The sequence below is a fragment of the Protopterus annectens genome, chromosome 1.part0 (genome assembly GCF_019279795.1).
Source record: "Protopterus annectens isolate FY-2018-M chromosome 1.part0, PAN1.0, whole genome shotgun sequence".
Lineage (NCBI taxonomy): Eukaryota > Metazoa > Chordata > Ceratodontiformes > Protopteridae > Protopterus > Protopterus annectens.
The window spans coordinates 1,613,466,574-1,613,492,570 of NC_056725.1; the positions used below are offsets into that span (position 1 = coordinate 1,613,466,574).

Below are 25,997 nucleotides of genomic sequence, written 5' to 3' on the forward strand. Positions count from 1 at the left end.
AATGTGAGTTGAACCTGGGGATCTTTAAAGAATTGGCCTATCTGTGGGGGAGATTTCAAGAAGATCTGTTTGCCTCCAGCTATGACAGACAAATAAATAAACTATGCTCCAGGATTCCATACTCAGAATTTATATTTCCTGTCATTATCATGGATGGGAATATGCCTATATGATCTTCCTTCCCTTCCTCTGATAACCAGAATTCAGAAGGACTTTTCAAACATAAGTACAGTGACTCCCAACTCCCTTTTAGTCCAGGCTACAGTGGCTCACCCTTCTTTTAAATATAACCAAGGGCAATTACTGCAAACTTCAACATGGAATGGACTTTACTCTCAAACAACTGCCTGAATGATAAATCTTGAGACCTTTTAGGCACTTTTTGTTTGAAGACATGCAGCAGGTATTAAAGGAGGGAAATAAATTAGGTACCAGAAAATCAAAGATGACTATGTGGAAAAGATTTTCTAGTTGGTGCCAATCCTAGAGCCAGCACCCTTTAAAAGCCCAGATGCCTCTGGCTTTATAGTATTTTTGTGAGTTATTTTACTTTGGCTTTTCTTACTCATCCAGACCATATCTGCTTGTCTGCCCTAAGATCCGCCACCAACTCTTTTCCACCCTACCACAAGTGAAACTGGTTTTGTAAAGGAGTTTCACATATCCATATACCTAGAACATTAATGGCTTTCTTTCTGCATCGTAATTTTTTGCTTAAAAAATAATTACACTGTTTCCTTGAAACCTGCTCACCAGGCTGTTTGAAAAGTTCCTAGCTTGGATAATAGTGTTAATTATTGATGTGACTTCTGATACAAAATTATCTAAGTCTCAAGCTTTATATTGAGTTATGCCCATCTCATTTATCTTAAGGATAGGGTTACCAGATCTGGCCTTTGGTCAACTGGTGCCCTAGGCAAAAGGACACTGTAGTGCCCCCCCCCCACATTACCCAGTGCCCACATCTTGGTCTACCTACACCACCCAGATCACTTTTTTCTTCTCTGTTCTCACAGTTTGTCCTACTCTTCCATTTTTCCCTTTATTCATTCAACATATTTTAAAGAAACCATTTCTTTACTACAAAAAAATAAACAAATGAATACTGGAAAAGTGCCCCTATTAGAGTGGCACCCTAGGGGGCCACCTAGTTGACTTGTGGCTAAGGCCGGCTATGAGGGTTACTTTGAGAACAGATCTTTACTGTATGCCTAATGCCTAGTCAGATTTTACTTAGGCTATTCATCACCCTGTTTTTTTTTTTTATTTTCATATCCTTAAAATAATTGAGAAAAGTTTTATATACACCAGATGTTTTAGGCAACTCATATACCACATTGGCAGGACTAAAACCTTCAGGACTGGTGTTCATATGATTTTCTGTTATGAAGATAGGGAAAGGTAACAAGCAGTGTCTAAACCATTTCTTAGTTTTATCCCATACCATTGGCTGTTATGATTCCCACCTTTATACGTCAGTTCCGGGCTACAGCAGCGCCTACTCTTTTAGAGTTCTGGCTACCTTTATGACTTATTAGAAATGCCTGGGCTCTACATTTTCTAGATGCAATAACTTGGAATTCTCCACATATCTTTATGAAGCACTATAGTTTTCAATAGGTTCAGCAGTGTTGCCATGACTATTCTTCAGGGACCCCCTCAATATTCTTCTATCTGCCTGCTATATTCCTTTCTAGTTGTTGCCATGACTATTCTTCAGAGACACCCTCAATATTCTTCTATCTGCCTCCTATATTCCTTTCTAGTTGTTGCCATGACTATTCTTCAGAGACCCCCTCAATACTCTTCTATCTGCCTCCTATATTCCTTTCTAGTTTTTGGTACATGTCCTGTAGAGTTTACTGATCTAATGATAAACATAGTATAGTTCAGTTACCATAACAATAGATGTTTAAATAGAAAATTGCTGCAGTATCCAGTCCTTCCCATCATCCCATTATTTTTATGCCAGGGCGTGTAACTTTTATTGGCACTCTCCCCATGTGTCAGGGCTCTAGCCTCCTTCTTAAGTATGAAAACTCTTATGTTTGGTGCCTTAGCCATTGAGATTATCCTTATTCCCTCATGCAGCAGAGTGGCTATGGCATTTAGAAGGTACTCTAAAGCTGGCCTGTGAGTCCAGTCCTTGGCTGTCTCATATACCTCAAGGCCACTTCAGCAGTTATATTTCTGAATATCTACTGTTATGATATCTTTACTTACACAATTGTACTTTTGGAGAGTTGGGACATGGAAACCTGTATTCTGTGAGATGCTATTCAAAAAGCAGTAGATCTTGTGTGCATTTCAATTATGTTGTCTCTTTAAAAAATACAAACTGAAGACCTATTGAATAAAGGCTAAGAAATATCATGGGTGATACCGCAGTTACCTGTGATGAAAAAAATTCAAAGAGTTTAAGAAATGCACATAAAAAGACAAAGAACTCCACTTAGTGAGAGATAATCATGACAGGATAGTTATACCAGCAGTTCATTCCATAATTATTTATACAGAGACATACCCTAATTAGGACATAAACGACTTTAGATACAACATGTACACAGTAAGACAAGAGAATTTCAATTTCTTCGAAAGGCTGCCATAAGAGGAATGCTAGATCAACTATACCAATACTCCTACAAAGACAAAATCATCTGAGACAGGGATTTACTTTGAAGTCAGTTATAATCACAGTATTGAATCAGCTCCTAAACCTCATGCTTGGAAAAGATATGAATATCACCTGGAAATCATAATGTGCAAATAGACAGAGTATAACATGCTGCACTGGCCAAGAATGTTGGAACAAATTTAAAAAGTAGTTCAGACTTGTGCAGTCTGATATAGCATATATTGCAACATAAATCCTTGAGACATAGTTATGAGGTACCTAACTTGCCACTGAGCAAAGATGGGACACACTTATTCTTTAGCAAATTCATTAGCTGTTATTTGCTGGCTACAAATCAAAGTATCCGGAACTGGTTAAGCTAGGAGACACCACAGGCATGAGCATTATCAATGTGCTTAGCAACAAAATTGTGCGATGTAGGATTGTTAATAACTTAAGTTTATATAATTGTACTTTGCGAGATAAAAATCAGGCATATAAGTATGAGTCACAGGTAACCACTGTGCAATGTGCAAATGGAGAGAATGACTCAGATGATGTAGAATTGAGTGAATATCAATGCAAATACTTAAAAAGGGGACAGCGATTTAATAATATTTTGTTGCAATGTACAGAACTGCCAGAGGCACAATTACTGATGGGGAGAAGGCTGAGAAGTAAATTTGCCATCACAGCAACAATATAGCTGCAAAGAATTACTCAGATGCTGAATAGAAATTGAACCAAACAAAAGATTAACAAAGATACTAAACTATGATTTGATTAAAGGAAAGACAAAGAGAAGATTCAGATGCCAATAATTTGACAAAAAGGTAACATAAAGAAAAAATACAAAATAATATGACTGTCATCACCACTGTCTTAGTAAATGATAACTCGAGATGCTGTTAGTGTGGATCACACGTTTGTGCAGTGTTTAAAGTACAAATCCAATGTATAAAGAACTGTGTCAGAAATTACGGCTGAACCAGTGCATCAAACAAAACTCAAATTTGCCAGTATAAGAGACTGTGTCAAAGCATGCATGCGTGTGTCCAACTTTGAAAGACTGCTAAGAAAGCCATTCAGTTTAAAAATTTTACATACGAGAGGAATCAAATGATGTATGACACCAAAGATGGACCATCCAATGCTGAGGGCAACACACTCAAGTGCGCTAGCCATTGTACTGCCTCAAAAGTGTTTGTATTACTGTATCTGTTATAATTTTCCAAAAACAAAAAATCCTATCTCTCTACTCATTCCCCACATTTCTATAACCAGTAGAGTCCAGTTTTCAGATTTTGCTGAATTCTGGGCTGTTTTGTAGTTTCTGTGTTGCCCAAACCTTACTAAGATAGAAGGAAGCTTCTCTGTTCATCAGTGAGAGTGGTGAGCCTATCTGTCACTGGAGGAGTCATTTCAGCTCAGAATCTGTAGTTTTATTTGCCATTTTTGGGCTATTTCTATCCCTTACATCTTTCTGTTTAGAAACCCATGTGTGCACAGTTTTGCTCTCTGTGCAGCACCTGTTAACTAAAGTTAAACTATTTTTAGTGCCAGAAAGTCTGCTCTTCAGAATTTCCCTTAGAACTAGCCAGTTTTTTAGTTTTAGTACTCAGAACTGCTTCCTTGTGCTCAGCAGTTGTCCAAAACTTGTTGCAAGCACTAAATAATCTACAAATTACTGCCACACTCAAACTTCCTCACTTATCAAGAGGAAAACAGTTTTTAGTACTTAAATAAATAAGCACTAACTAGGAATGTCTAAGGGTCAGATCCAGGTGTTTTCTTCCACCTGATGAATCTGGGCATCTTAGGGCAATGTAGCAATTGCTTCATATACACTGACAATCCTCTCCTAACACCCAGCACTACAACATGCGAGAGATGCACTTATATATCCAAACTGGAAGCCATGCTGTCTCCAGCCAAGACTGGACTAGACAGTCAAGAGGAGAAGGTAAACACCACACCGCATTCAACACATAATCCATCAAAACCTGCACCACCCAAACCCACACATAGTAACACAAAACACACAGCTACATTCATGGAGGCTCTCAATAAAAATCTGCCCAAACAACTGAGACCTTCAAAGCTGAAACACAAACAACCACCAGCCCCTAAACACTATCCAAATGACACATAGCCCACAAAATCAGTGTGCCACTCTACCTCAGCCCATAAGGCAAAACAATGTATCTAACACACTAGTCTTAGATGACTCTATAGTCAGGCACACTGACGTCCCTCTCACCAGGCTAAACAAGGAAAAAGTTACTATCAGCTGCCTGTCAGGTGCCAGGATCTGCCGTATAAGGCACACACTCAGGTCACTCCACAACAAGTACAAATATTACTCTGTCATTGTCCATGTTGGAGTGAATGACCTGAGATGTACCTCCCTGGACCACATGAAAAGAGACATTGAGGAGCTCTCTGATCATGTGGCCCAGGCAGGTAAGACACTAGCCCTGTGTAGCATCCTGCCATCGCCCAGAATGATACCACAGTATAAGGACAAAATGATTGACTTCAACAATTGGCTAAGCTTCTGGTGTCATTCTAAGGGGATCCAGTATCTGTCTGCATGGGACAACATGATCAACAGGCCACGATGCTTTGCCAGAGATGGCCTGCACCTGTCGCATCTGGGATTCTGGATACTGGCTAAGGCTCTTGCCACCCCTATAGTGCCTTTTGTAGGCAAGGCTCAAATGTCAAACACACCACCATAGTAGATACAAACAAGCAAAATCTAAGGGTAATGCTACTCAAAGTCTAAACCTCAAAATGCACTCAATCGTGGTACTCCTTAAAATGGAGAACATCGACATATGTGCAGTGACAGAGACCTGGTTTAAGGCTCCAGAGAGCACCCCTGCATTACCAGGCTACAATTCTTACCACACCTTTTGGCCAACTAACCTGGACTGAAACACTAGAAAGGAGTAGGTGTGTCCATATTCATAAAGGATATCCACACCTCCAAGCAAGTTGCTCAACATAATGTATCCAAAATTATCCAAGTACAATTAATACTGGGCAAGGCTGCAGTTCTAGTTGTAGCTTGTTACAGATCCCCCACCATGACCCAGGATGCCCACTCCATGTCTCTCAATATACTGGATAATATTAAGGTACAGCCCAATACCCTAATATTGGGAGATTTCAACTACCTCACCATCAACTGGGAAAACTACTCATGTACTAACTCATTTGCTCAATGTTTTCTGGAATTCATCAATTCCAATGCCCTTGATCAGCTTGTCCATACCCCAACCAGGGGCAGCAACATCCTGGACCTGGTCATTACCAATATGGGTAACAGATGCTCCACACCAGAGCTCAAATGCTTGCTGATCAGATCTGACCACAAGCTAATCACCCTAGACATCCATATACCGCCCCCACCCCCCATTAAGGAAACCACCATAAAAAACTTCTCCAAAGCCAACTTCATGCTTCTTAAGACAGAAGTGGATAACTTTACAACACCCATATAGACGTAAAATAGAGGCACGACTGCTGAATCATATACAAATGCACTGTATAAACACATACACGAGTGCATGGACCGTGCCATCCCAAACAGAACCAAGATGCTATCCTCCAAAAAAAGGAAGCCAATCTGGTGGTCACTGACATAAAGAAACTCTACAATAGAAGGAAGAAACTGTTGCAAAAAAGAGTAAAATCCCGTGATTGCAGGAACTCCCTGGTCAGCCTCAGTAAGAAGCTGATATCCCTCATAAAATCCTCCAAAGCCAGTTACGAAAATAAAATCACCATGGATTCTAAAGACAACCACAAAGCATTCTACAGCTATGTCAAGAATCTCAATGGCAACACTCAGATCTGCTCTGAGCTACAGCACAATGGCACTAGATTTACTGAACCAACTGATATTGCCAACATCCTGGCAGACAGGTTCAGTGCAAACTTTATCCCCCCCCTCGCCCCCCAAAGGTCCCATCTCCATACGAAGATTGCAAATTCCCTGTAATCACAAATTCATAAGTAAAGACCGCACTCTCCAAAGCGAAGAACACAGCATCCATGGGACCAGACACCATCCCAGGCTGCGTTCTGCATGAACTATAGAACAAACTGGCACCCCACCTAAGTACCATGTTCAACCAGGCTTTGTGCCTATGGAATGGTGCACAGTGATGGTTATCCCACTTCACAAAGGGGTGCCACCACTGACCCTGGGAACTACCACCCCATTAGCCTGATAAGCCTTGTCTGCAAGGCTATGGAACGCATCATCATGGAGCTTATAAACAAAGACATAGGTAACCTTCATACTCTAGACCCCACTCAGTTTGGGTATGTAAAAGGTAGATCATGCCTCCTAAATCTGATTGACTTCTTTGAAGCAGTCACCAGAGCTGTAGACAAGGGTAAGGTGGTGCACACAACCTATCTTGACCTCACCAAGGCTTTCAACACCATCCCCCACTCTGGTATTATAGATAAACTCACTGGACTGGGCATAAATCCCTATGTCACAAGATGGGTGGCCAACTGGCTCACTCTCAGAACTACACAGTGAAAGTAGCCGACTTCAAATCTGACTTCAGACCAGTGACAAGCGGAGTACCACAGGGTTCGGTCCCGGGTCCTCTCCTGTTCGGTATCTACTTCTTAGAAGTCCAGGCTAATGCAGCTGGTCTCTGGCTAATGAAGTTCATGGATGACTGCAAACTAAGAGCCATAATAGATTTGCCTAATGATGTGGACATTCTACAAAGGGGCCTCACTGAGACTTGGTGTCAAAGGCATAGCCTAAAGCTCAATGCCAAGAAGTACATTGTCATTCCCTTTGGGAAAAATACCATACCCATGACCTACCACATAGGCAGTAGCCTACTAAACACCAGTAGTCTCTCCTTTGATAATCATGTCACCACAGTAGTCAGAAAATCCTTCTACATGGCACACCTCATCACAAAGGGGTTCTTCTCCAGAAAAAGAGAGGTCATCATTCATCTCTACTCATCCCTCATCAGACTCATTATAGAGTACAACACCCCATTTGGCATGTAGCTTGCAAGACATCTACAACTAGAAAGGCCACAGAAATACCTCACTAAGAGGATTACCAGCCTCAAACAGATGCCATACACACATATCGCCTACTCAGAGGCAACCTCTGTCTAACATACAAAGCCTTGTCTAACCCACATCTGATGGACATGCTACACTTAAACAAAATCCCATTCTCTCTAGGCCACATGCTCCAGGGACCCAAACCTTGTCACCACAATAAACAGAACATGCTGGAGGGACCGATTCCTGTCCCAGTGACTTCCCATGCTCTGGAACAGACTACCCATTCATGTCAAGCAAAGCTCCTCATTAACCCTCTTTAAGAGAAAGCAAGTCTCTGTAATGGCTTTACAATTTCTTAGGTGGCAGCTACTCTGGAACTTACCATTTATCCAGGCTATACACCTCATCAGTGGAACTTCCTCTAATATCCTAGACTAAATGACTCCCATCCATGCTGAACAAAACAGAGTCATTGCTATGGGTTACTCCTTAAATATACCAACTAATTTCCAGCTGTATCCTCTCCTGGAATCTATTCATGTCATCCAAAATTTCTCTCTACCTCATTCAATTTAAGCAGTCAAAACATTAATTCTAAATACTAAATCATGGCCAAATAAGAAGAAAGGAAGAACTGCTAAAAAGAAATTCTGTGGCACGCTGAATGCCCTTATGCAAGTAATCAAAGCTAAAACCTCTCCCCATTGCCTAACAAAACTCCCACCAGTGCTGACATATTGCAGTGCAAATACTTCACCAGCTTCTGTTAAACCCACTCACATACCCACTCTACTACCTAAAACGTTATATCCATGCTACCCTGACTATCTCTGAAAATGTGCTCACCAAAACTTATTTCTATGTTTGAAAAATACAGACTTCATCTGCCTCTTCTGATAACACTCCCCATCTTTTTTAAAATCAGAGGACAGTTCCATTGCATGTCCCATCTTGATTGTAACAAACCATTTAATACCGTAACATCAACAGCAGTAATCATGCTGTGGTATAATCATGCCTGCAGGGCTACTTGAGAGGCTGTCTTGTCCCATTAAATTAAAGCTAGTAGCACTTGAAAGGCAGAATATGCACAGGATTTTTTTCCCATTATAACTGAATCATAGTACTGAATATGTAATATTCAGTGCTGCAGTTAAGCACATTAAATTAGATAAAATGGATCTAGGGAAGATAAATGCAAAAAGCTATTTTACTTTCTCTATTGATAAGATTTTATGACTTATAAATTTTCATTTTACTTCACTTCTAAGCAGTTGTTGTCCAGCCTGCTGTCAGTCAGGAATTTAACACTTAATTAAGTGACTACTAGTAAGCGTTAATAAGTTAAAAGAAAGCCATGTCCCCTGAATATGAAAGTGTCTCATCACAGTCCCAGCTCACAAAGGCAAACTCACAACAGTCCCCAAATAGCACAGATGCATAGGCCCCTTTTTCTAAAATTCTCAACAAGGCCATGTATTGTCAGATACTCAAAAACCTCATAACCAACAACTGCATCTTAACAAACAACATAAAACAGAGTACTACTGTGAAACAAAATCTTTACTTCTAATATTCAATAAGATCATTAAAAAAATGGAGAATACTGAACTGGTCAGATCATTCTTCTCAGTTTTGCCAAATGCCTTTTCAATTGTTCTCATGCCATTCTTATAAAGCACTCTTCATGCTTCAAGCTGTCACCCACACTTCTCGAAATTCCTGGCCAACGGAAAGCAAGCAGTCAAATAGTAAACCACCAGGTTCCCACCCTATGAAATAGTACCCAATATCCTTCAAAGATCAATGCTAGGAGTACCGCTGTTCATTATATTTGTTAATGTGTCAGTCAACTGAAGTCATCTAATATGCAAGTGATGTCATAATGCTTTTCAGCCAATCAGATTTACTATGTAAACACCTCTCCATATAAAACCTAGCATGGTCATTAATATCTAAATAAAAAATACAAAAAAAAAAAAAAAATGGTACTAAACCACAAAGCACAAAATGACTTTAGTCACTATCACAATTAACACTTTCATTTATCATTGTCTTCTTCAGACTGTGAAAACTGCAAATACCAACCAACCAATTTGCATACAAATTTGAAATCACGTGATTCACAAACACATGACAACATGACATTAATGATGGCAAAGTAGCATTTAAAACAGTTCAGTTCTAAAATTAAAATAATAATTATTTATGCTTAATTCTTCATTAAAAATAATATTTAATCTAACTTGCAAACACTATTCAAGCAAGTTCATCTTCTGAATTTAGCCTTCTGTTAGAATAAAGTATGTTGTCACTACAAGCTTATAACTTGTAAAGTTCTTGTATGTCTTTTGAGATTTAAATAAGACATTAGAGCTATATTTGTTTTTAATGGTGTTTATATGTTCATAAACCCTATTTTGTGGTTCACTAGAGGTTCTACCTGGATAGATGCAGCAGAGGATAAGTAACTCACTCCAGTTTTCTATTATTACTTTCTCATTTTTCTCTTCAAGAAACACCTTTAGATCATATTCTGCAGAATAATGAAAGATATGTCCACAAATGGGGAAAATATTGATTTTACAATACCTTAATCTATGCAGAGGTCAACAGAAGGTAGACTATTGAATACCAGTGAAGACAACAACTTGAGATTGTAGAGTGCATGACACATGTGGGAGAAACCTGAGAGATTACTATGTCATTTTATATAGATACAGTTTTTGTCCCTTATGGTAACAACAGAGTGAGAATACTTAGAATATGTAAAATATGTAAGTAAATGAGGTCACATTCAGAAGATTGATTCAATAGAAAGTCAAACTTCAAATGGTCAAGACCATATTATCAACTTTTCAAAATGTCCAAGCTTTTGGACAGAGATGTCTGTACATCCTTTTCCCCACTGTAGTGCAAGCTCAGAGTTGGGACATATAGTATGCAGGAGGTGTGATGGGACACTGGCAGGGCTTGCCTCTCAGCAAAAAATGTAGATTTTTGTTGCTTTCTGTCATTCAGCTATTCAGAAAGTTGATCATATGGTCTCTACCATATAAAGTTTGACTTTCCAACATTGTCCCCTATTTAAGTTAGTATTTTAAGAGATTTAGCATGAAACAGCTGTAAGTACTTTGCTTAGATGTTTTCTTTTTTTTTCTAGAATTATGATATGATTGCCTTTTAACTTAATAGCACTGCATAGTTTTCAATAAATAAATGACAAACGCAAGAATAATCTCCGCCATACCAACATTGTTTAAATGTGTTATATAACTAGAACTATTGCTCAAACTTTCCAATAGAATATTTAATTATTAAAGTTTTAAAAAAACTTTTGCTGTCTTTTTTATTTCTTACAGGGTAATTAGCCGAGCTCCAGGTCTAAAGCTGGTAGTGGAAACTCTTATTTCCTCACTGAAACCAATCGGCAACATTGTCCTCATCTGCTGTGCCTTCTTCATCATCTTTGGAATCCTTGGAGTGCAGGTTGTTACTGATTTCTTTTATACATAGCCATACTATCATAGTGATGTGTGCACTCTGGAAGTCTACTTATATTTGTAACAGTATACCATGATTCCCTATTTAATATAAAAACAGAATAGCAGTGTAATAGCATTGTTATATTCCTTATAACATGTTCAACATCAAACCACAGTGATCAGTTTTAATCTTTCAGTTTCTTTCATTCTTACCGGGAAGTTTTGAATAAATCATGTTATATACACCAGTCTTTGTTATCTACAAGAGGGTCGTATGCAAGCAAATGATTGGTGCCAAAGTCGCGGCTTAAACTCAGTGCAAAAAAAATGTATTATTATCTCTTTCGGTAAGAGCGATGTTCCTGCTAACTAGCACATCAGTAACAACACCCTAAGTACATGCTCAATGGTGAGAAACTTGGGCACACAGGTTGACAGAAACCTTACCTTTGATCATCATGTCTCCACAATGGTAAGAAGGGCATTCTATATTGGTAATTTCATAAGTGAGGGCATTGTCTCCAGAAAAAAAGAACTTATAACCTCCTGTACTCTTCCCTCATCAGGCCAATAACAGAGTACAATGCCCCTCTTGGAATGCACCTTTCCAGGCACCTGCAGCAATTGGAAAGACCACAAGAGTTTCACACAAGTTGAATTCAAGGTATTCAGCATCTGTCCTATGTGAACTGGCTGAAATCACTGTCACTTTACTCCTTTTCATACAGACTACTCAGAGGCGTTCTCTGCTTTGTGTATATACCAATCTCTGACCCTGCTTTATTGGAAATTCTGCATATCTGTAAGTCCAATGGCTCGCAGGTTACTCACTCTAAAGGCCTTAACTTGGTATGTGAAATTAATAGAACCTGCTGGAGGGACAGATTTGTCTCCCAGAGGTTACTGCACTTGTGGAACAGACTCGCAATTCATGTCAAACAGAGCACCTCTTTGTCCCTCTTTAAGCTCAGTTTGGATGATTGACTGGGTAACTGTAAATTCACCTTGGGGGTTCCACCTGTCTCTCTCTGGGACAGGGGCAATAGATGAATAGATGCTGATCATGGAAAGAAGGGCAGAACTTGGCTAGGTTTGTAAGGGCCCTACTGCTATTAGCTTAGTAACTTCCTATGATCCTATGATTTTCAACCTTCCAATGCAGTTCTTAAGCAGTCAGCAGTCATGGAAGACAGTCCTAAGCATCTTCTTCTACACATCTTGTGAAATGACTACACAAATATTTTGTTGAGTTTTTTTTATTTAGACCAATAATGTCTTGGAGACAAGTATAACTAAAAAGATTAATAAATTATCTTGATATGCCATTCTGATAGCATTTAAAAAAGTATGTTTGCATTCCACTATCATTTAAGTATGCAGTTCTTGAAGAAGGTTGTATACAGAAAACATTCACTCAAGGTTTTAGCTCAGTAGAATGCTGACATTTTTGGTTACTGTGACTGTTACTATTGTACATCTGCTAGTTGCTTAGACAGAACATGCAACTTGAGTTATCATAATACATGAGCTAATACATATCGATTGAACTAAGGGTGGCACAATATACAGTGCTTAGTGTTGCTGTCTGATAGTGCTTCTTTCTTTAGTTCAGGTATTAGCTGAAGTACCTTCATTGAGGACTCTGCATGCCCTCACTATAACCATGTGAGGTTTCATCAGGCGAACCCACATTCTCCTGTATCCCAAGTACATTGTAGGTGAACTACCAATATTCCAAATTGCTTATTTGCCAAACAGTATGCATGGTGTGTGTGTGTGTGTGTGTGTGTGTGTGTGTGTGTGTGTGTGTGTGTGTGTGTGTGTGTGTGTGTGAGTGTGTGTGCATGTGTGTGTGTTTGTGAGTGTGCATGTTTGTGCATGTTGTTTGTGTGTGTATGTGTGTCTGTTTGTTTGTGTGTGTGTGTGTGTGTGTGTGTGTGTGTGTGTGTGTGTGTGTGTGTGTGTGTGTGTGTGTGTGCGTGTAGGCACATGTACACAAATGCTCATTGCAAGACAGACTGACATCCTATCAGTTAATAGTTTCTCAGTCTTGCACATAGAGAGTGTCAGGGTAGGCTCTGGCTACCCTCTGATCCTGAATTGGCTAAACTTGCAGTTACAGGATGACGAAATGAATGATTTAACTGAGCAGCTTGACAGCAAATGCAGCATGCACTAGTTTGATAATGCTGATTTTTTTAACAATATGATAATTGCTTATCAAAAATATCAATTTAGTGAATGTCCTATTTTATTTTTTCTTGTTTTATTTTTCTTTTTTCATTCTAACATGCTGATGATTTTAATGCTTAAAAAGTTTTGCTTTTGACTTTCTTAAATATATTAAGTTGGGACATAGAAATAGTGATTTAGAGATTGTTAATAATATCATTGGCAGATTTTTTTCTTGAAACAGGATTAAATGATGCAACAAATTTTCAATGTAAATTAAAGACTTATTGAAAAAATATTTATTGTGTGTCATGAATTTCATAATATTTCATACAGATTGTTGTTTTTTTAGTATTCATGACATGTATTTGTGGTAAATGATATATTTTTCATGCAATAAGTCATGTGATTTAATTTATTTTTTATATGTGTAGAAAAGTTTTTTTTTTTGTCTAGCTGTAGCCTGATGAAGCTCCATTATGTGAAAATGAAGAGCTGACAGTTACCAGCTTATTGTAAATGGTTGCCACAAATAAAATCCTAGGTTTACCAATTTTCCATAGTTGTGCTACTTTTATTCTTTTATTTCGATACTTAATAATATATTAATCATGCAGTAATCCTTTTGTTATATGTTTAGGATTTGATATTTTTAGGTTACATCATTGTCTTCTGTTGAATTCAATAGGCTATGCTAATTGTATTCGCATCCACACTATTTCTATTTATTGATCTGTTTTTCTCTATATTTATTAATTTATTAAGATCCATTTAAGTAGAGCAGTAAGGATAGAAGGATGGTTCAGTTTTTTTTTAACATAGATAGTTAGAATTGAGTTTGTTTTGCTGATAGTGACATTTGTCAGTTGCCAAACAGTGGTCAGTGTTTTGTTTTTATTTTTATTTTGATTTTTTCGGGTTCCTATTAAATGATCAAAGGCGCATTGTTTTGAATGTGTCTTGATCGAACTTGAAAGCACAACAAGCAAAATAGCAAAACGGCATATAAGCGAATTCTTTCCCTGGGAAAGAAATCGCTTGGCCGCTTCCATTTCTTTGTCGTTTTTGTGACCGTAGTGCGATTTTGGAGTTAGTATATTTAAGTAGGGGGTGTGGGGGAACTTTATATAATGTTTTAAAATTTTTCTCTTTTTTTTTTGTTTTGTGCAACAGAGATTTTTTTCCCTTGGAAAAAAAATCAATGTTCTAAGCATTCGAGATTGTAAGCTTTTGCTTACATGGGTTCAATAAATCACTGTTCGCTTTTTTAAGCCTTTGATGTTTTAACATAGACCCAAATTTTTCATTCTACATGAAACAAATTAATTGACAAAAGAATAATTAGGTAGGAATTGCTGATTTTGCAACAATTATTTCTGGTTCTTCTGTCTGCATGTGCAAAGTTACTATTTTTTACATTATATACAAAAAAAAAATTAAATAATTTCTCCTATTATACCTTTTTGCAAAACTAGGTATAGCTTTGAGGTTGTTTGTTTTTTTGTTTTTTTTGCATAGGCTTTGATATTTTGGGTTTGCATAAATTTGTTTTTATTTATATGTGCAGTGTATGCACTTCCCTTTTAATATTTAGTGAATAGCATAAATATGATGAGTTTAAGTGAACTTTAGTAGCTTTAATGACATTAGTGGTATAGACATACTGTTTGTTTTATAAATTGTTTTTATTAATTTTTAAAACAATACAAAATCAAGATATAACAATATAACAATTAACAAAACATAGCAGTAATAAAAAAACTATAGACAAGGTCCATACCAAAAATTTATACTAACCAAAACATTAATACTTTTCCAATAAATCTTTAAGTTTTTTCCATGAGAAATATTTATCTGTGATATTTTATTTTCTCCAATAGACAGTCTTCAATTCTTTGTTACATAGAGGCTTAGCCAGGCCCACAAAATCAGAAAGAGAGGATACTTTTACTTTCCAATTCTTTGTAATAATTTTTCTGGAAATAGCCAGAACAGACCAAAGGAGAGGCACTTATGTTCTTGGTATGGAATCTGGAATTGGAGCATGACATAAAATCAAATAATTTCTAACAGTACAATTTTATGACCACTAGCTTTAGCAAAGTTTCTGAACTCTCACCAAAATGGAACAACTATTTTCATTCTATAATCATATGAAGACAATTTACATCTAGAACCTCATCACGTCTCCAACATTTTATTAAAAAGATTATGTGCAAATACTTGCAAAGTAAAAATTCTTCAATAAATTGATGAAGCAGTATTACTTACAGATTTCAAATATATTTTTTATTTATAGCTGAAAAAAATTTCACTATTGGTTTTTGTTGAATAATTCCAATACCATGAATCAAAGACTATAGTTCAGTTCTTAAAATCATGTAAATTATTGTTAAATAAGAATTTCTTTTGGTCATATCACTATTAATTTTAAAGAAAAAATCCAGAATTTTATGGATGGGTTTTGTATTTATATTTAACTGTATTTCTATTTTATTATTAATAAATTCCATAAAGATTTGTATACCTAACCAGCTATTTCCCCTGTATTGTATCCAACCAAAAGGTAGTCACCTGAATGTAATTTAGTGCCATCTAAAAATGGATACCAGAATTTTAAATCATTATCATTAAGATCAAGTATTTTACTTAAATTGAATGATTCCAGACATTCATTAGTAAATGCTGTAGGAAAGATTAGACCTAACAATTCTTTGACAAAATAATTAGTTTCCATAACTCTCCTAAATGTAGTCATAATATAATTAACAAAAGAATAGAAGTAGAATTATTTCTAGTGCTCAGACAAAAATCTTTTATGACCCAATATATTCTGTTAAAGCCAGATTGTAAATTAGTATTTATTTTAAGTTTATAGTTTGAAAATAGAATTATTTCATATAATAGTTTGCAATTTGAAATATAGAAAGAATTCAGCCACTGACTTACTGCATTTATAATGCCAGACTTAGCATATAGTTCAGTATTATTATTTTACATGCCAGTCAAAAGCTATTACTGTTTTTTGGGCATACTTTAAAAACTTAAGCAAGACAGAATTTAAATGTTTGAGTCTTTCTGGACAAAAGAAAAATCAATGCCTATATATTAAATAATATTTTGGTAAGTTTATTATTTTAATCAACATAAATATATCTTCACTTGCATAAAACATTTTATTCCAGTTACCAATTAGTTGAACTATTGTATTTTTTTTATATTTTACCATAACTGAATCTTTCCAACTAAATTTTATAATAATTCCCAAATATTTAAGTTGCATATCCTCCCCATTAAAGTTATTGTATTTTTAACGAAAATGTTTATTTTTTTTTTATTATCAAGCAATGTTTTTGTTTTATTATGATTCAAATTTAAACATGAAATCTTCTGAAAATATTTTATTGATTTAAGAACACGTTCTAATAAAGATTCAATTCCAACACTTATTTTATAATTTTATAATTTTAGAAGTATAATTATCACCTATGGAAAACCCCATTGTCTTTGTATTAGTTCTAATAAAATTATCAAAAGGTTCTATTGACCAAGCAAAAAAACAAAGGGGATAAAGGGTATCCTTGTTTTGTGACTTTTATTATTTTGAAAGAACTAGATAAAACTATTCAATTTTAACAAAGGTTAAAGACATTTTACATAACTTCATTATTAAATCTATAAATTCTAAATAGAAATTATATCATTTGAGCAATTTGAATAAATGTAACCAATTAACAGAATCAAAAGCTTTGTTCAAGTCTAAATTTATAATCCAAAGTTCTATCTTATTTTTATTCCCACCATCTATTAATGGAAATAGTCTTATAATGTTATCATTTACTCTTCTATTTAAAATAAAACTGGTTTGATCATCTTCAATTAAACCTGGCATCATATGATTTTGCCTTTTACCAGTGTAGACATAAGCATTTTATAATCAATGTTTAAAAGAGAAATGGGGTCATAAGAAGAGTATACTTTGAGGTCTTTATCCTGTTTCAAAATAGGCAAAATCAATGAAACTTTCCAAGATAGAAGACTATTAGTTGTACTTCTCACTTCCTCAAATGCTTTTAACAGAATTTTTAGTATATTATCAGGAATTATTTTATATAATTCAGGAACTATGCCATTAAGACCAGGGCCCTTATTATACTTTAGATTTTTAATTTGTTCTTTTGGTTCCCTGGAAGAGAATGATTTCTGTAGTCTTAAATTCTGTTTAGTTAACTTATGTTTTATATTTTCATTTAGAAAGCTGTCAGTTAAATTACTAGTATCTAAGGTTGATTTGCTATTGTTTATTCTTATTTTTTCTAAAACTTTCTAATATATCTTTTAAACCAGTTGCTTTCCTAATGTTGTTCTTAAAATTATATGCAATCTCTTTAATAAGATTAATATTATTTAATCTTTTTGATCCAATAGCTAACCTATGTAAATTTGGGGGGGGGTTATAGAATATGATTGTAATTTAAATTGTTTCATATTTATTGACATTTTATAATGTAATATTTCTACATAGCTCTGATTTAAGGTTTTCAATTTAGAATTTGCATTCTTATCATTGGGTTTTAAGGTCAATTTTAATTTAACAATGTTTGATTGTAAAACAATTAACTCTTTTTATGTCACTCCTTTCTTTTGTACAGATACGAGCTTTTAATTCTACCATATAATTTGCTTTAAAAATATCCCACAGAACAGTATCAGTAACTTCTCCATTATTATTAATCTCCATAAATAGATTTAATTCATTTAAATACATTTTTTTAATTCTTTACATTTAGTAATATAGGCAGGAATTCTTTGACAAAAAACTAAATCATTAGATTTCAGAATGATATTCAAATTAATAGCATTGTGGTCAGTCAAAAGACAATTATTTGTATGTCATCAGTTTTAGAATACACCCCAGTAGAAGTAAAAACATTGTCTATATTTGTTTGGGTGCCACATCTAAAAGAGTAATATGTGTAGTTAAGAAATTTTGACAATTTTAAATCATATATGTCTCTTAAATTCATTGAATATATGAAGTGGTCTAAATGTTTAGCACCTGCAGACATTCTAGTTTTTTTATCTTTAGTAGTATCTTTTTCTAATAAAATTGCCAATGAATTAAACTTCCCCTATTGAATATAAGGCTATAATATCTAAATATTTGTAACTGTCTGACGTAACCCTCCCCATTTATCCGGGCTTGGGTCCGGCATGAAAAAATACACTGGCTTGCAAGATGCAGAGGACAGGAAGAAATGGAAACAGATGATCAACTGTGGTGACCCCTAACAGGAACAGCCAAAAAAGAAGAGAAGATACATTTATATACTGACATCTTTAAAATAAAATAATGGGAAAAAAAACTAAGTTATGGTTTTGAATTAAGGATCTACATCCAATTTTAACAAATTTTGTTATGGACAAGTTCATTAAACTAACTACTAACATACTAGTTATAAAAATATTTATATCCCCTAACATGGAATAAAATATTCTTGGTTTCATGAAGTAATCATGCAAACCACACTCATCCTAGCACCATCCAATCTCAGTCTATTGGTACTACATTTGAGAATAAATTAAACTTTTGTACAAATTACCATATAAAGCACACTCATATTATAGATCTCTTTTTTTTTCAAATGCAAGCTTCAATACAATTTATCAGCTCTATCACTATTAAACATATAATTCCTATCCCTAATTAATAACTATTAGCTAATGGGCAAACTGTACATCAGTACTCTGACTGGAGAATGAGCATTCTCTAGCAGGGTATTAATGTGCAAGTAATGCCCACTCAGAAGAATGACCCCTTGCAGGGGGTGTAGAGGCCCTCCTCCTGTGGCATCTGGCCTTACAACACCCCTGGGAGGGCATTAATTACACATTAACACACACACCTTGTTGGTCATTATTGCTTGCTTAAACCTGCATAAAATAACTTTGCTAGTAATATCAGAACTATATTTAACATTTGACATTAACTTCAAAGTGGCATAAACACATTTTCTTACTAACTCAGAATACATATTTATTTATTTAAAACTTCACTGAACTAAAAATAATCAAATGGAGCTTATCATTTACCATATCAATTTCCAAAAGAAAAGAAAATGGTTTATTACTTAAATCTTTTGCCTCTGCCAGACCTGTAAGACTGCCTTAAAAACAATGTTACATAGAAATTATAAAAGAACTAATTATATTATAGTGTGCAATATTAAATCTCTGCACATCATAAGTACTAAATTCTAATCATAGCCAGCCTTAAAGGTAAAACTATGATAGTAAAACTATGATATATTTCCCAAAATATTATTGCTGCACTCTTGTTGAAGCTACTGAATTTAATGGTATAATGTATTACAGTAACTATTAGTAGAGCTTTTCAGTTTAGCTAAAGATTATGAAATATCCAAACACATAGATCTACATATGATAAACTACAAAGGTGATGATTACTTTGATGGTTACATTGATGATTAAATTGTTACTGTTATGCAGAAAGCCCAGAATTTCCAGATACAAGGTATACAAAATGATTGAGAAATTAGAGGAAAGAAAAAGACTTCTGCAAGAAAAACTGTCAGAAGATTCAAATGATTCAAATGAAAATTTGTGTTCACTAATACAACAGATTTGTGAGAAACAGTATATAGATCAAGAAACCTTGATCTGTTTGGAAAAGGAAACATCTGAGGAAGTGTGAAAATATAAACAAAACCAAGAGATATTTGAAAAGTATAAAAAAGAAATATGGACATGGGAAAGAAAGAGAGATTTGATATGGTACAATATTTATGCTAAGGAGAATGCCAAATTAATCAATGTAAAGAAGGCAGCCCCAAAAGAAGAAATAGACACATTTTGGAGAAGTATCTATGAAGATCCTATGGAACATAACAAAGATGCTAAAAGGATAGAAGAAATAAAAGAAAGAATAAGAAGTTTAAAGGTAAAGGATATGAAATGGGATGAAGTAACAGCTAGAGAGATTGAAACAAAGTTAAGAAAAGCCTCTAATTGGAAAATCCCAGGCCCAGATGCAGTATCTAACTTCTGGTTACAAATATTAACATCTTTGCTTGAAGAGTTAGCCATGAGTAAGAACTACTTAAATGCGCACCCCAAAGAAACACCAACCTGGCTAACAGGAAAAGCAATGCTCCTACTTAAGAGTGAACCTGCAAGCTACCCTAAAAACTATAGACCAATAACTTGCCTTCTGATAACGTACAAACTATAAACAGGAATTGATGCTGACAGAGTTTATAGTCATTTAGAAGAAAACTCAAGTATGGTAGTAGAACAAAATGGCAATGAAAGAAAGTCATATGGAACAAAGGATCATTTGTTGTTAAATAAAGTTATAGTGGAGAACTGTAAAAATGGGACGAATCTAAGTGTGGTATGGATTGACTACAAAAAAGCATTTGATAATATCCCTCATTCATGGATAAAAGAGTGCATAAAAATGTATAAGATACACCCCACACTGATTGACTACATTACAGTGACCATGAAAGAGCGGCAGACCACTTTGCAATTAAGTCATGATAAAGGCCAAATCGTTAACCTAGGACTAAAAATTCAAAAGGGGGTATTCCAGGGTGACCCTCTGCCAGTGTTACTATTCTGCCTTGCCCTTAATCCATTAATCTGTTTAATCAACAGTTTAGGCCATGGCTATAATCTGGCTACTAAAAAACAACAAAGTGTAAAGACTTCTCTTTACCTTCTCTTTGTCGATGATTTAAAACTCAGTTTTAAATCATCGACAAAGAGAAGGTGAAGAGACGTCTTTACACTAAACAGCATTCTTATATCATCTGAAAAAGTTTTGACAACTTACAGTTGTGCTTTCTGTTCCTCATCTGATAAACTTATCAGATGAGGAACTGAAAAGCACAACTACAAGTTGTCAAAACTTTTTCAGATGATATAATAATGTTATTTAGTCTTGATAAATATGCAAAAGCAACCTTTAAAGCAGGAAAACTGCAATGCCAAGAAAACATCAGTTTGAGACAAGAATGTGATATAAAAGAACTTAAGCAAGAAGGAGTGAATAAATATTCGGGAATTGATGAAGGATCAACAATAAAACATGTACAAATGTGAATAAAACTTAGTAAGAATACTTCAGAAGACTTAAATTAATCATGAAAACATCACTGACATCTAGGAACAAAATCCAAGCTATAAACAAATTTGCTCTTCCTATTTTGGAGTGATTCACTGGCCCAAAAACATGTTGGATAGATTAGATAGGAAAACAAGAAGGATGCTTCATGCTCACCAAATTATTTATAAAAATCAGTACATACAAAGATTATATATTCCCCGTTCGGAAGGAGGGATGGGCCTCCTTGAAATTGATTATATGTATAGATCTGCAATTGTGGGACTCCACACATATCTGATGACCTCACAAGATACAAAGCTAGTGAAAGTTTTGAAACATGAGGAGAATAAATCTAAGATGACTTCTCTGCTTAATCTACAAGCAGGAATGGAAATCAAACCTGAATTAGATAAAAATCATGCAGCAACTGAATGTGCCAAAAAACAAAAGAAAGAATATAAGGTGAAGGCTCAGATGAGAAGGCAAGAAATGTGGAAAAAGCATAAATGTAGTTGCAAGTAGAGAAAACTTCTGGAAGAACCTCATGTTGATCAGGAATGAACACAGGAATGGTTAAGGAGAGGTGAATTTAAACCAAGAGATAAAAGGTTAATATTGGTGGCCCAAGATAGTGGGCTGTGTACACTTTGATTTATAAAGTCCATTGAACATAGGTTCATCTATTCATAGGTAGGTACTAGGCTATTGGCCCAAGGGCCTAAGTAAGCCTAGCTAACAAGGTTCCCTGGCTTACACCACCCAAGAAAGTTATTTTCCTGTGCCCCTGTTGAGCAGAGCGACAGAAGTGATCCCTGGGGTGTATATCCTATTTCCCAACCACTCATCAAGATTTTTCTTGAAGAGTGCTAATGAGGAACTTTGCTTGACATAGATGGTTAGCTTGTTCCAGTGTATGGGAAGTCTCTGGGACAGGAATCTATCCCTCCAGCATGTCCTGTTTATTGTGTTGACAAGGTTTAGGTCCCTAGAGTATGTAGCTCAGAGGGATTTGGATTTCTTTAGGTATAGCATGTCCAAAAGCTCTGGGTTTGACATAGCTTTATATGTTAGGCAGAGATCACCTCAGAGTAGGCGATATGCTATGGAGTAAAGCTGGAGTTTTTTTGAGATGGTCGGTGTAGGGTATCTGTTTGAGGCCAGTAATCCTCTTTGTGACGTACTTCTGTGGCCTTTCCAGCTGCTGCAGATGTCTTGTGAGGTACATTCCAAAAGGGGCATTGTACTCTATAATGGATCTAATGAGTGTCGAGTAGAAGGGAACAATGACCTCTTTTTTCCTGGATGATAACCCTTTTGTGATGAGGTGTACCACATAGAGGGATTTCCTGACTACTGTGGTAATGTGATTATCAAAGGAGAAACTACTGTCCACCTGGCTCCCAAGGTCCCTTATCACACATTTGGCATTATGTAGCCTGCCGCCTATGTGGTAGTTCATGGGTACAGAGTTTTTACCAAAGGGGATGACAATGCACTTTTTGACATTGAGCTTGAAACCATGGCTCTCACACCAGGCATCTGTCTCAGTGAGGCCCTTCTGTAGGATGTCCACATCATTTGGGAACTTGACTATGGCTCCTAGTTTGCAGTAATCTGCGAACTTCATTAGCCAAAGGCCTTCTGTGTTAGCCTGTACTTCAGAGAAGTAGATACCAAACAGGAGAGGTCCCAGGACTGAACCCTGTGGTACTCCACTTGTCACTGGTTTGAAGTCAGATTTGGAGTCTACAACTTTTACAGTGTGGGTTCTGTCAGTGAGACAGTTGGTAACCCATTTTGTGACATAGGGATTTATACCTAGTTTAGTGAGTTTAGCTATAATTCCAGAATGGGGGATGGTGTCAAAATCCTTGGCAAGGTCAAGATAGGCTGAGTGAACCACCTTACCCTCATCTACGGCTTTGGTGACTGCCTCAGAGAAGTTGATCAGGTTCAGGAGGCATGATCTGCCTTTCACAAACCCGAACTGGGTGGGGTCCAGAGTTTGGAGGTTATCAGTGTCTTTGTTTATGAGTTCCATGATGATATGTTCCATGGCCTTACAGACCAGGCTCATCAGGCTAATAGGGTGATAGTTCCCGGGATCTGTGGTGGCTTCCCCTTTGTGGAGTAGGATAACTGTTACTGTGCGCCATTCAGTGGGCACAAAGCCTGATGTAAGGCTATAATTGAACATGGTGCTTAGGTGGGGAGCCAGTTCATTCTAAAGTTCATGTAAAACGCAGCGTGGGATGTTGTCCGGTCCCATGGATGCTGTGTTTTTGGCTTTAGATAGTGCAGACTTTACCTGCGTAGTTGTGATTGCAGGGACTCTGCATTTGTTCTGTATAGTTATGGGCTCTTTAGGGGGTGAGAGAGGAATGAACTTAGCCCTGAACCTATCTGCCAGGACGTTGGGCAATATCAGCTGGTTCTGTAATTTTTATGTCATTGTGCTGTACCTCAGAGCAGATCTGGGTGTTGCCATTGAGATTCTTGACATAGCTACAGAATTCTTTGTGGTTATCCCTAGAAGCAGTGGTGATTTTGTTTTCATAGCTAACTTTGGAGGATCTTTTAAGGGATCTTAGCTTCTTACTGAGGCTGACCAGGAAACTCCTCCACTCATGGGATTTTACTCTCTTTTGCAACAGTTTCTTCCTTCTGTTGTAGAGTTTGTTTATGGCAGGGGACCACCAGATTGGCTTCCTTTTTTGGAGGATAGCGTCTTGGTTCTGTTTGGGATAGCATGATCCATGTACTGGTATAAGTGCTTATAGAGTGCATTTATGTAGGATTCAGCAGTCGTAACTGTATTGTCTATCTGCATGGGTGTTATGAAGTTCACCACTTCTGTTTTAAGAAGCTTGAAGTTGGTTTTGGAGAATTTTTTTACCATGGTTTCCTTAATGGGGGGTGGGGGCGGGATGTGGATATCTAGGGTGATTAGCTTATGGTCAGATCTAACCAAAGAGCACTTGACTTCAGGTGTGGAACACCAGTCACTCATGTTGGTAACGACTAGGTCTAGGATATCATTGCCCCTAATGGGGGGTGTGTATAAGTTAATCAAGGGCATTGGAATTTATGAATTCCAGAAAGAGTTGAGCAAAGGATTTGGTACATGAGTAGTCTTCCCAGTTAATGGTGGAGTAGTTGAAATTGCTCATTATTAGGGTGTTTGATTGAACCCTAATGTTTTCCAGTATATCAAGAAAAGAGGAGTGGGAATCCTGGGGCATGGTGGAGGATCTGTAGCAAGCTACAATTTGGATTGCAGTTTTGCCCAGATTTAGTTGCACTTGGATAACCTCGGATGCATTATGCTGAGCAACTAGCCTGGAGGTGTGGATATCCTTAATGAATGTGGACACGCCACCACCTTTGGTGTTCTGGTCCAGGTTAGATGACTGAAAGGTGTGGTATGAGTTATAGCCTGGTAATGCAGGGGTGCTCTCTGGAGCCTTGAACCAGGTCTCAGTCACTGCACAGATATCGATATTCTAAATTTTAAGGAGTGCCTCGAGGGAGTGTATTTTGACATCTAGGAGAAACAGACAAATGTAGGTTCTGTAAACCTGAATTGGAGATTGACATGTGGGAGAAACAGACAAATGTAGATTTTGTAAACCTGAATTGGAAACAATTGCACACCTCATTGTTGGTTGCAACATATTAATGGCAGAAGGACTGTATACTGAAAGGCATAATAATGTGGTGAGACTGTTGCACTGGGGATTGTGCAAACATTATGGCATTGAAGTGACTGAAAAACACAGGAAGCATAAGCCACAAAGCATCATAGAAAATGAAGAAGTTTACATCACATGGGATCATCCATTACCAACAGTTCAAAAAATAGATGCTAGAAAACCAGATATAGTGGTCCAAGAAAAGAAGACAAGAGTAGCATTGATCATTGAAATTGCCACACCTAGTGACTACAGTGTCTTGTGTACAGAGAGACACAAAGTCATAAAATATCAGGATCTGCAGGCAGAAATGAGAGCAATGTTGAAGAAAGATACCCAGACAGTTCCAATTGTAGCAGGAGCAACAAGTCTTATAAAAAAAATTTACAATCGTATTTGGATATGTTACCAATACATGTAACTCCATATGAACTGCAGAAGGAGTCATTCCTGGGCACATTGCAGGTGCTGCAAAGAGCCCTACTGGCTGACATCAAAGAGTGAACCAATACTAATTTCATGAACTTTAATCGTACATTGACTTAGGAATGGCGTCCACTCCCGTCATGGTATTAGAAACCCAAAAGACTTAGCAAAATTAAAAGAAGAGTGATGACAATACTATTCACCCAAGCAATTATTGTATGAGACCGATCAGTAGCCACAAGATCATATTACACCACTGGAAATCAGACAGCAATCTAACATGTAAACAATGTTCATAAAATGCCAAAATATAATAGGGCACACAGCCCAATCACCAACCAGCACAACAAGGTACGCACAAAACAAAAAATCACGTATGTAACAAACAGATCCTGTGAGACTGTACGAGATATCAA

The 25,997-nt window shown here is 36.5% G+C and overlaps 1 protein-coding gene across 1 annotated transcript in view; it reads left to right on the plus strand.

Annotated features, from left to right (window-relative positions):
- Positions 1-25,997, plus strand: part of CACNA1I (calcium voltage-gated channel subunit alpha1 I) — a 3,136,920-nt gene that overhangs the window by 2,397,963 nt on the left and 712,960 nt on the right. Inside the window, exon 20 of the mRNA XM_044073362.1 lies at positions 11,038-11,164. Coding sequence (XP_043929297.1) covers positions 11,038-11,164 — 127 coding nt within the window. The remainder of the gene's footprint in view (positions 1-11,037; positions 11,165-25,997) is intronic.